General features: G+C 40.5%; 1 protein-coding gene across 1 annotated transcript in view; it reads left to right on the top strand.

Annotated features, from left to right (window-relative positions):
- The window catches only part of LOC113026274 (synaptic vesicle glycoprotein 2B-like), a 46,891-nt gene that overhangs the window by 27,746 nt on the left and 5,766 nt on the right, over positions 1 to 13,379 (top strand). The window contains exons 13-15 of the mRNA XM_026174853.2: positions 8,006 to 8,139; positions 10,391 to 10,591; positions 11,408 to 11,567. Coding sequence (XP_026030638.2) covers positions 8,006 to 8,139; positions 10,391 to 10,591; positions 11,408 to 11,567 — 495 coding nt within the window. The remainder of the gene's footprint in view (positions 1 to 8,005; positions 8,140 to 10,390; positions 10,592 to 11,407; positions 11,568 to 13,379) is intronic.

The following is a 13,379-nucleotide window of genomic DNA, read 5'->3' as shown; positions in this document are numbered from 1 at the left end:
CGGGTGTGGGTCACAATCAGCCAAGGTTTTGGGTGAACCCATTGTGAAACCTGGCCCCACCTTATCATGGGATGTACTGAGGTCAAATGGCCCAGGATGTGAGTGGGCGTTATTCCGTCTGGGAAGGGATCTCAAAACTGGATTATAGATGGCAGACAGTTGGTGTCGTAAACCCCCGCCTGTTTAAAGATGGTTGTTCACAGTGGACATAGATGGCTTCTTTCACTCCTCTTTCACTGTCTTCTCTGTCCAAAATGTGAACATTGACATCCTCAAAAGAGTGACCTTTGTCGTTTAGATGCAGATGGACAGCCGAGACTTGTCCCATCGAGGTGGCTCTTCTAAGATGATCTCCTGTCTGAACTAAGGAAAGAATGGTTTCTTTTGTCCTGTCCGGTCTAAGAGAAAGAGCTTCATTAAAATAGGGATTTGTGTTGGTGTGTGGGACTGTAGCTGATAAGTTTATATTGTTAAATGGTAAATATGAGACAATGCATTTTAGATCATTTTATGGAGAAATGCAAAGTGATGTAATGAGTAGTGCAACAACTTACTTTCTCCTGGGAGTAAATTGTTAAGTGATCGATAAGGAAATCAGAATCACTAAATTCTAAATAATTCACATGCCCAGTCATAGAGACTGTGTGCATGACGGTTCATGTGGACACTGCCTGTGTCATCTGTGCTTAAAGTGATCGAGCCAGTAACCTAACAATCAGAGGCTTGGTGAAGTTATCCTCACTTCCTTCTGGACAGATACTGAAGCCCGAGCTTCCCCTGATTCATCCATCGGAGTGCAAGTGTGTGAATTTTAGATAAAAGTACTTAGGTATAGGTAAAAGCAAACTCTAGAGACAAGGGAATCTACCAGTAGCCCTTAAATCCAGTGATGTGAAAAAGCACCCAGGCAGTCTCACAATGATGTGTATGAGGTTAGTGCAATCTGGTAGAGGGGAGAACACATCAGCAAAGGGCTGCTGCAATTCAGAAACATCTGTTCTCTAGGCCATCACAAAGGAGCATAGCAAGACTGATAGAATTTGTTTGTCTGCCTGTAAATCAATCAATCTATCATTCGCCAGGATTGTTAGACAGTCTTCACCAGTCTCCATGATTGGGATAATAAATTTGCCTTGCTCCTGCCCTGTCAGTTGGCATCACCTCATAATCTTCATCATTCATTTGCCATGTGACTTTGAAGGGCCCTTGCCACTTCGCAAATAATTTAGTGGTGGAGTAATGGAGTAACATAAGCACTTTATCTTGTGGTATCCAGCAAATAGCTTTTCACAGGGAAATGGAATTGGAGGCCTGGAGTACCTTCTGCACTGCATACAACAGAAGATCCAATCACCAATACAATCAATGGTCCTAGTAGTGTTCATCATCACTAATGAACTTATGAATTGTGGGTTTTAGAGTCTTATTCAGCTGCTTCAACAGGCCATCTGTCTAGGGGTGATATCCACTGGTCAGAATCGACATAATACAGGGAGTGCAGAATTATTAGGCAAGTTGTATTTTTGAGGGATAATTTTATTATTGAACAACAACCATGTTCTCAATGAACCCAAAAAACTCATTAATATCAAAGCTGAATGTTTTTGGAAGTAGTTTTTAGTTTGTTTTTAGTTTTAGCTATTTTAGGGGGATATCTGTGTGTGCAGGTGACTATTACTGTGCATAATTATTAGGCAACTTAGCAAAAAACAAATATATACCCATTTCAATTATTTATTTTTACCAGTAAAACCAATATAACATCTCCACATTCACAAATATACATTTCTGACATTCAAAAACAAAACAAAAACAAATCAGCGACCAATATAGCCACCTTTCTTTGCAAGGACACTCAAAAGCCTGCCATCCATGGATTCTGTCAGTGTTTTGATCTGTTCACCATCAACATTGCGTGCAGCAGCAACCACAGCCTCCCAGACACTGTTCAGAGAGGTGTACTGTTTTCCCTCCTTGTAAATCTCACATTTGATGATGGACCACAGGTTCTCAATGGGGTTCAGATCAGGTGAACAAGGAGGCCATGTCATTAGTTTTTCTTCTTTTATACCCTTTCTTGCCAGCCACGCTGTGGAGTACTTGGACGCGTGTGATGGAGCATTGTCCTGCATGAAAATCATGTTTTTCTTGAAGGATGCAGACTTCTTCCTGTACCACTGCTTGAAGAAGGTGTCTTCCAGAAACTGGCAGTAGGACTGGGAGTTGAGCTTGACTCCATCCTCAACCCGAAAAGGCCCCACAAGCTCATCTTTGATGATACCAGCCCAAACCAGTACTCCACCTCCACCTTGCTGGCGTCTGAGTCAGACTGGAGCTCTCTGCCCTTTACCAATCCAGCCACGGGCCCATCCATCTGGCCCATCAAGACTCACTCTCATTTCATCAGTCCATAAAACCTTAGAAAAACCAGTCTTGAGATATTTCTTGGCCCAGTCTTGACGTTTCAGCTTGTGTGTCTTGTTCAGTGGTGGTCGTCTTTCAGCCTTTCTTACCTTGGCCATGTCTCTGAGTATTGCACACCTTGTGCTTTTGGGCACTCCAGTGATGTTGCAGCTCTGAAATATGGCCAAACTGGTGGCAAGTGGCATCTTGGCAGCTGCACGCTTGACTTTTCTCAGTTCATGGGCAGTTATTTTGCGCCTTGGTTTTTCCACACGCTTCTTGCGACCCTGTTGACTATTTTGAATGAAACACTTGATTGTTCGATGATCACGCTTCAGAAGCTTTGCAATTTTGAGACTGCTGCATCCCTCTGCAAGATATCTCACTATTTTTGACTTTTCTGAGCCTGTCAAGTCCTTCTTTTGACCCATTTTGCCAAAGGAAAGGACGTTGCCTAATAATTATGCACACCTGATATAGGGTGTTGATGTCATTAGACCACACCCCTTCTCATTACAGAGATGCACATCAGCTAATATGCTTAATTGGTAGTAGGCTTTCGAGCCTATACAGCTTGGAGTAAGACAACATGCATGAAGAGGATGATGTGGACAAAATACTCATTTGCCTAATAATTCTGCACTCCCTGTACACAGGAATTCATAAAGCTCTCTCAGTGTGTGGAACATGAATGATGTGCTCTGGTCCGTCAGAATCTCTTTCAGGATTCCTATGAGAGGAAATAACCTGAAAGTAGGGATGGGTATTGATAAGATTTTCACGATTCCGATTCCATTTTCGATTCTGTTTAACGATTCGATTCTTTATCGATTCTTTTTAAAAAAGGAGAACACACAGGTCGAATAGCTTAGAACTTTGTTTTATATCTTCTCTTTGAACAAGATAGAAATTTAGGAGTAACATGGCCTTACAAACCCAACAGTGAGATCTTAAGAGATCCAGCCTATGGCTCTTCTTTTTTTTTTTTTCTTTTTTTTTTTTTTGTGTGTCCCGTTTGGATCTTTAGCCATCAGAATTGTTGTCTTAAGGCCAAGAAAGATGCCGAGCGGATTTATTTTACCAAGTGGATCATCATGGCCTTGCCACATTGGTCCATTTGATTGACCTTTATTATAATTATGTATTTATTTTATTTTCAGTTGCTACAAACGGGACAGACATGACTGGGGGATAGGACAGGGAGAAAGAATGAAAGAAAGAGAGGGAGAGAAAGAAAACCAAAGGGGAGAAGAGACGGTGAGAAAGGGGGGGAAGAAAGAAAAAAAACCAAACAAAACACCTGGATCACCTGTATGGAGAAAAAAAAACAGAAGAGAAAGCAAACAACAAAGAGCAACATAATAAATATAACACCATCACAATAAACTAGCTAGCAGTAGATATCAGTAGATACTAAATAATAAACGATATTGTGCAGCACGCAAGATAGACAGCGCACAATGTGCTTTGAGGCAGCAGCCAAGAAAGCTGTAGTCCGCGTCTGTGAACACCCGTGTGTACACCTGTGTGCATACCTGTGTGGATCAGCATGCTTGTATTCCAAAGGTTTCTCCATGTAACGATCTGCTAGGGAGTGAGGGGAGCCATAGCCCCGTCCCCCAGGGTATGAAGCAGGTATGGAGGAGATCCAGGCCCCAGATATCCAGAGGCCCCAGAGTACAAGGACCCGAGGTGGACCACCAAAAAGGGGGGGGGGGAACCGTGCCACCCTCCTGGGAAGAGCTGAGTAGAGCCCCAAACGAGAGGTCACCCCGCAGCTACGGAGCAGAGGCCAGAGGGGGTTGCAGTGGCGTGCCCGCGGGCTCTGCCGGCAGCCAGCTATGCCAGAGAGGACCGAGCTTCAGGCCCAGAGGCCTGAGGGCACCCCACCCCCCGGAAGGGGCCCAGCTGGGTCACAGGCACCAGGCCCCGCCAATCGGCCACCAGGAGTGAGCCGGTACATACATGAGCGCCCAGCCCCAGTCGACAAGAACCACCAACGCACCAACGTCTGAGGGCATCAGCCACCTGAAGGGAGTGTGGTGAGGGGAGATAGGCCTCCGTACTTTAGAGGGCCTGAGATGTACCCAGAGAGGTTGAGTCTAAGACCCAACCTGACATATAGACACAGACGAACAGGCACACGCGGACACAAACATGCATTCCTACCCCCATATACACAACCAAATACTCGGCACTCACCCAACGTGTAGACAGACACAAATAGACACTGCACAGACAGTCGCACTCCCCAAACATACTCTATATCCCAGGTCCAGGTACCGCCCTCAGAGGGGCAAGCCGCACCTAGACCCAGGAGATGTAACCCATCTCTCTGGGGTGGAGGCAAGCGGACCACCTCCTTATCTGCAGTAGCAGGGAGGCCCCGCATCCCAGACCCCAGTCTGACGGCCAGCACCTCCTCCCAGTCCCCCAGCCTATGGCTCTTCAATGGGGTGTCACAGGGTCCCCAGGAAAAAAAATTGCAAATGTAAAATAATAAAATAAACATTCTTCTGTAGCAATAACAACGTATAACATAAATTATTCTGTAGCAATTACACAAGAATATCCAGTAATGTCCCTGCCTACAATTAAACACATTCACTTACCGAAAATCGGGGGCATCTGCTGTGGCAAATGGGTGCAAGCCTTTTACCACAAACTTAGTCACTGCTCGGTGACATTCGTCTATCCTGGCCTGAAAGGAGACGCTACCGGTAGACCCCAGCCAGTCTATTTACAAAATCAGCAGCTGCGCAAGGCAGGAACTATTTGCGGCCTTGATTCTGTTTTGGCCCTCTATTTAATTTTCACCGGCACTATGGGACAACTGTGAAAATTATTATGTGCATGCTTAAAATCCACACACAATAACTCCACCATAGCTCAGGTTCTGAACCAGGCTCTGGTGGATTAGTGACTGTGTACAGCCTGAATCCACTCATGCCTGGCATATACTACTACTGCCCGTCACCCCTCCCAGGGTATGGGCCGCCAAAGGTAGATCTCCAGAGATTTCTTCAGATTTGGTGTATACCCCATATACCTCATTGCATTCTTACTGGATGGTGTATGTTCATCCTGAGCCTTGGAGAGCTGGTGGCCCAGACCACCTGACCAACCTCTTTGAGTGTACACTCATTCTGGAAATGCCTGGGAGGGGTGGCAGGTGTTTGTTCTGCAGGTTGGGTACGGGTACATGGTAGCTAGCATGATGGCCACATCCTCACCTATTCTGATGTCTGCAGTGGAAGCATATAAATGAATATCTGTCACCATCAGCTCCAGCAGCCATTGTTCTCATTCAGACTCCCCCAGCTCCAGTCACCTTGGCAGCATCCTTCAGTAGGGTGAAAAACGCACAGTCCTGTCTGCTTTGAAAATGGTAAATGTACTGGTATTTATATAGCCCTTTTCTACTCTAAGTGAACAACCAAAGCACCTTTTACTACTATGACCTTGGAGACCGGTGGAGAGGTTGCCATTCCCAACCGGGACAGCAGGCTCTGCAGCAGCTTGGTCTACTTGTCCAACAAAGCCTGCAGCGACTCTAGGTGCTTAAACCCATGCTTGCTCTGGGTGCCACACAGCCATTTCAGCTAACATTTGCACCAGTGATGCTACTGGCTGCACCATTTATTACTCAGATGTCATCTAGTGGATACCTTAAGCACCAGTGTGGCAATAGCTAGTTCTGCTAGTAAGGATGAGGGTCAGCTTATGATTCGTTTAGATATTTATTTGACACACTTTCAAATCAATTCAATAACATTCAGTTCAATTTTATTTTTTTTAAACACCAAATCACAACAACAGTTGCCTCAAAGTGCTTTATTATTGTAAGGTAAAGACCCTACAATAATTTAGATAGATAAGTATTAATATCCTCCTGCACAGCGATAAATATAAGAATATGATTTAGTCTTGAATTTTTTCTGGCTTGTTACTGGTATGCTTTCTTGGCATAAGCCTAAAGAACCACAGAACCCTTGCTGTACCGTGTGATTCCTGGCTCAGTTTGTCATAAAATAGTTCCTACAGGTGAAAACTAAAAAGGGTGAGTTGGTATTTGACCAAATAAAAATAGCTTGGAATGGACAGGGATTGAGATGTAATGTATTTTGGTTAAATTAAGGGCAATTTGTGATTTGGGCTGTACCTCTGACTCTGAAGGACAAGTTATTAAAAAGGACATCCACAGGCATCGGCTGTTTTTATCTGTCTTCAGAGTTGAGCTAAAGCTTCAAATACAGCTGTTGCCAAAACATATCGCTGCAATTTGTTCGTATTACCAAATATATATTAAAAAACAAACAACAACAACAGCAAACCAATATTCACCTATACTTAATACTCTAACTCTGGGTATTTTAACATAGGGGTTAGAGCTAGAGCTCTACACTTGTGCAGGTACCATTCACAGCTGAACCTTAGCATTCTCAAATAAGGGAATGCATCTTCAAGTTTTAAGTACAGATATAATGTATATTTTGTTATATATTTTACAAACTTCTATGCTCTTTTAGAATAAAATGCACAGAATCAGGTTTAACTTTCAGTTTGACATGAACCACATGATTATAACAGGGCTTCTTTTTCCATACATTGTATTGCCATGAAGATTGTTCCACCATTTTCACTCCAACATGCTTTTGCATGCTTCAACTTGTGTCAGTTTTGGATTTATGCCCACTGTCCATTCTGATTCTGTGCTGATAGCAATAGAAGTGAGAGTCCATGTTTTCCATTTCTCAATCTGTATTCTCACCTGTACTTGTGTTCTTGTAGATTATTGAACATCCTTTATATAGCATCCTTTAAAACTTATATATAGCCAAGTTCTAATTAAATCATTATCTTCTACTGATTCAAATATGAGAAATCTGCCAACAGCTAAGCTTGAGGAACGACTGGTCATGACCTACCTGAAACAGGAACAGATGAAATGCAAACTAGAATAAATTTTGCTGTGATGCTCATGGATTTGGGTTAGGGTTAGGCAGGAAAATTCAACGTTAGTATGGTGCATTATGTATTTACAGTGCTGCTTGAAACCATACCTACACCCTATGTGAATATTGTCTTCTTCAAAAATTGACTTTATGGTCATCATTTCATCCCTTTAAAAACTCTTTTCCAGCAGTTTCTAAATTGTTGTCACCTACAAACAACACACTTAAAAAACTAGGCACATAAAATGTATGCTTACTTCTTACTTCCTGAAACTTCAGAAACACTACCCTGTATGCAGGGACCCTCTGGAGACAAAACTCTGCTTTAGTTATTCCACTTAGTTATTTAGTTATTCAGCTTAAACAGAAACTGATAAAATGAGTCCCTTAAATAGTTTCTTCTCCCTCGTTTAAGTACCTGTTAAGGAAACATACCTGTAGTGGAGTTTTTGATTGTAGATAATTTTGTTTCGGTGCAGTCAGGTACTGACGTGTTGATATGTAACATTTACCAAGAAAGCTGTGGTTCTATTTTGAAATTGCCCTTCTGTCCCTAAGGATTTATATTCCTGAGGTAAATTTGAACTCAAGAACACAAGTCAGTGCTTTGATTTGAGAAAGGCTCTTTGTCCATCCCATTCTCATAGGTTCATCAATATAGAGATGAAGTCAGTGAAATTTAAAGACTCTCTGTTTGAAGACTGTCACTTTGAGAACATCAGGTCCTCTGAAACAGTGTTTGAGAACTGCACCATCCACTCCACTGTCTTCTACAACACAGGTAAGTTTGAATGGGACAATTTGTTGGAATTGGTTGCAGCTTTGGTATAGAAACGAATGTGAATGTGAGTGAAAATGGTTTCTACCCCTCAGGTATGAAAGGCTGATAGGGCATTATCGTCACTCTGCTGGGCAGGCAGGTGGATAGCACCGTCATCCAAGTTCGTCAATGCAATAACTAGAGAACTTTACATTTTTATAAAGGGTGTCTTTATTGAACGTTATACCTACATTTTCTTTCTTTTAATATAATGTTAATCTTTTGGGAGGGCTGTAGCACAGGAAGAACAGCAGGTCACCTACTAATGGGAAGATTGGTGGTTCAATCCCTGTCTGCTTCAGTCTCCATGCCAAATATCCTTGGGTGAGAAACCTACCTTAAGTTACTCTCTGATGCATCTATCAGAGTATGAATGTTAGATAGAAAGCACTTGCATAGAAAAAAAAATGCTTGTGTGGTTGAATGAGGCAAATGTGTAAAGCACTTTGAGTGCTCAGAGGGAGTAGAAAAGTGCTATATAAGAGCCAGTCAATTTATAATTTCAATATTTGTTTTTTGGATGACAGAAATCCCAGCGATTTTGAAAATATTAAACCAGGATTTACTCTACTGCTTTCCAATTGTCTGCCTCCAGTGATTTTCATTTAGAAATGTGGTTCCACATTTTTCATTAGTTTGAGAACAGTCACAGGCTTCAGCTAAACATTTTAATTTTTTATCACCAAAAATTAATATAATAATTACAATAATTAAAACTGTGAGGTTCTATGTCCCTGTCATTCAAGCCGCAGTTCCTAACTACAGTGTTTGCCCCCTTCCTGATTTTCTATTTTTTGTGTATGTTTGTCACACAGGTCATCAAACAAATGTAAATATTAGACAAAGATAATACTAGTAAACACAGAATATAGTTTCTAAATCTCTAAATCTCTGAGTCAGAAAAAGGTTACAAAGCCAGTCCTGAAGCTGTGGGACTCCGGCAAACCAGAGTGAGCACTGTTGTAAAACATGGAACAGTGGTGAACATTGCCAGAAGTGACCGGGCACAGAAATTTACCCCATGAACGCAGTGACAACTTATCCAAGATGTCACAAAAGACCCCAGAACAACATGCAAAGAATGAATATATGTAGCTCTGTGTTCCAACATTCAGAAGAAGGAACTGCTGTCATGGCTAGAAAATGATGGGTTACATCACATATTCTATGGCAAGAGGGAGCCAGGACAATGGGGGGAGATATCATCACCACCCCCACCCGAGATTGTGTACCAAGGGCCAAGTACGATGGAAGAAGGATCGTTGAGTGTGAGAGGATTTGACCTGAAATATAGGATCGTGGAGAAACTTAAAACCTGGACCCTCCACAGCTGGTTACCAAGATTACGTGAAGTACCCCTGAAGGTCTACTAGACGATGTGAATGCAGCACTATGGACATTCCTACTGTGACCATCATCAAGACTAATCAGCTGATCTACACCACGGCAGCAGTAATCAGCCAGAAGGAGCAGTACCCTCCATGGAGAAGGAGACTAGATGAAAAAATCAAGGTAGCACAAAGGGAGTTGCAGAAAGGTGCAATGAAGAAGGTGCCAAAGAAGTACGGCAAGCTGTCCATACCTGAGGCCTGGTGAACTGCCAAGCAAAGACTCACCTGAAGAGGTACTGAAGGCAGGAGAATGAACCTGGTGTTCTCCACAAAACTATTCAAGGTATACAATCAAGGTATGACAAGTGAAGAGCACTGCAAGAGTATTGGGGGTAGTGGATCCAAGAGCAGACCATAGCAACCTGCCTGAACAGGATCCAGAGATCCAAGAAACAGTTGGACAGCACCAGGCCCTGACATGATTCCCACCTACTGGCTGAAGAAGCTGACTGCACTCCATTAGTGTCTAGCAGCACAAATGAACCAGCTGCTAGTCAATGAGACACACCCAGAATGGCTAAAACTTTTTACCAGTTGTGTATTGTAAAACTGTTTTCCTATATCTGTATAGTGTAGAACCGTGTATCTGAGACTACTAATATAGACAGTTATAGACAGTTTTTCCGGTTTTTGTTTTTTTATTTATTGTATTTATAGCAGTATTCAAATGCAAAAACAAGTCAATAAACCTTTTAGAGAGGTGTCAGTTAATGGCTCTTGTAATTTAGTTCCAAAAACATCTGCAAACACAAAAGCCATTTAAAGTATATTAACACTAATAAGTAAAGTATATTATATAATAGCCTTTCTACTCTCTGTAGACCTGTGGGAGGCAAAGTTTATTGACTGTAAGATGGAGAACACCACCTTTGAACACAACAAGCATGGCTGCCACCTAGATACTGCTAAGGAGAATGATGTCCTCATCTACCTGGTCAGCTTCCTAGGCAGTCTGGCAGTGCTGCCAGGCAACATCATCTCAGCTCTCTACATGGAGAAGATTGGCAGAGTAAAGATCATAGGTAAATTATGGAAGTTTGTTTGTAAAGGAGTTAGGAATGCAGTCAAGGAATATTATGTATATCTTTCATATTTTCGTACCGTATGTAATGTTGTAGAGCTTGTATTTTGTGTTGTATTTATTGCATTTCTGAAAGTTTCTGAGAGTTTCAAATGGGCTTCCTGGTTAAATAAAGGTAATAATAAGGTGTTTTAGTTGTCATCTGAGATTGCGTTTACCCAGTTTTAAGACCTCCTCCCATATGGAAAAGAAATAGTAAAAACATATATGATTTACTCATGAAAGTGGCCACTTTCTCATTACTTTCATATATTTTTTTAGTAAGTATACAAAACATACAAGTTTCATTATATAATTTTTCAAGGGATCTTATATGTGTTTTCACTCTTGTATGCTTTTCATACAAGTTTCACACAAGACAGATAAAAACTTTATAAGATTTATATATATCTTTTCCATATGGACCAGATTCTTTTTTTTTATTATTATATCCTGATACATTAAACTTTAAATTTAAAGAGGGTATTTTCTTTTTACAGGGAGTGTAAATCTGTGAGTCTGCATTTCAGTTCATAGTTTCATTGCATACCTGTGGTGGCATTCAGAAGCAATGTTGTGTCACTGTCCAAACATTTCTGGACATAATTTCACCTAGCTTTACATCTATATTTGATTATCTTATATAGGCCATAACTTCATATTACATTATTTTAGAACTTATGTTATAATGAACTCTTAATGCATTCTATAAATATGTTGCAATTTATTAAAAAATACTGATTCTACAGGATTCATTACAAAACTCTGATCTCCTTAGGTGGATCCATGCTGATTTCAGCAGGCTGTACATTTTTCCTGTTTCTAAGCTTCAGCCAATCAGCAATCATTGCACTACAGTGTCTGTTCTGTGGTGTTAGTGCAGCTGCATGGAATGGAATTGAAGTGGTGACTGTGGAACTGTATCCAGCTTCAAAGAGGTACCAGTATTTTTCTTCTTATATATACACACACACGTGTGTGTGTGTGTGTGTGTGTGTGTGTGTGTGTGTGTGTGTGTGTGTGTGTGTGTGTGTGTGTGTGTGTGTGTGTGAAAAGTACATTGTAGTTAAAAACTGAAGACATCAAATATATGAAGCAAGATATATGGAATTATGTAGCAAGATTAGATTCCTGAAAGTAGCCACCATTTGCTCTGTTGACAGAAGTGATAGAACTGAAAATCAGTCGCTCTGGAAAATTTCTAAAACTTTGAATGTCACTTCTTGAGTCACCTCTGCTGCTAAGGATACATTCATGTGAGTCACCAGCCCCAGAAATCGCAAGTTAACAGCACCTTAGATTAGAGTCCAGATAAATGCCACACAGAGTTCCAGTAGCAGACCCATCTCTACTTTAACTGTTTAGAAAAGACTGCACAAGTCAGGCTTTTATCAAGTCTTTGTGTGATGCAAAAGGTGAACTGATGGTCTCTACATGTATGGTTGCCACCGTGAAGCATGGAGGAGGAGGTGTGATGGTCTGGGGGTGCTTTGCTGGTGACACTGTTGGAGATTTTTTGAAAATTGAAGGCACACTGAAGCATGGCTACCACAGCATCCTGCAGCAAATTTCCATCCCATCCAGTTTGCGTTTAGTTGGACCATTATTTATCTTCCAAAAGGACAATGACCCCGAACACACCTCCAGGCTGTGTAAGGGCAATTTGACCAAGAAGGAGAGTCATGGAATGCTGCGCTAGGCCAGCGTTCCCCATGTATATATATATGTATACACATATATATACACCCACATATATATATATATATATATATATATATATATATACGTATATATATATATATATATATATATATATATACGTATATATATATATATATATATATACGTATATATATATATATATATATATATATATATATATATATATATATATATACGTGTATATATATATATATGTGTATATATATATATGTATGTACGTATATATGTATGTGTGTATATATATATATATATATATATATATATATATATACACATACACATACATACATACATACATACATACATACATACATATATATATATATATATACACATATATATATATACGTATATATATACGTATATATATATATATATACATATATATATATATATATATATATATATATATATATATATATATATATATATATATATATATTAGGGGTGCAACGATACACAAAATTCACGGTTCGGTTCGGTTCGATACTTTGGTGTCACGGTTCGATATTTTTTCGATACAAAAAAATGTTCACGCATTTTTAATTTGTCATTTATTAAAATTATAAATATATATTTTAACTCAAAAGTACAGTTTTTGAATTTAACCCTAACCCTTGTGCGTGTTTTTTATTTTGACAGCAAATGCGCACCTTCGGACCACTTATGTGCAGCCCTGGTTATTTAGCTCATCATATTGCAGCCACAGAAATTCTTTTGTCCATGAAACCATAAAGCTGCACTTTCTTTTTGCCTCATAGTCTGATTTGTCATAACTTCTCCGTTTTGTGGTAAGCTTTTCTTTGGCTGTCACTTCTTCACCCTGACCTGTCTTATTTGGCTCAGCAGAACTGAAACGCTTTTACACACGCACTCACATAAGCTCAGCGATTCTCTGCACGATCAACCTCTCACATGTTTAAGCTTGCTGCGGGAGATTTCACTTGTCATGTTTGCATAGTAAGCTAACGATTAATAAGACGATGTCAGAGGAATTGGTGCACAAATTATCATCACTCACAGATCAG

This window comes from Astatotilapia calliptera, chromosome 7, assembly GCF_964374335.1.
Source record: "Astatotilapia calliptera chromosome 7, fAstCal68.1, whole genome shotgun sequence".
NCBI classification, from domain to species: Eukaryota; Metazoa; Chordata; class Actinopteri; order Cichliformes; family Cichlidae; genus Astatotilapia; species Astatotilapia calliptera.
Note: the sequence above shows the minus strand (reverse complement) of the source record. Positions and strands in the feature narration are given on the sequence as shown.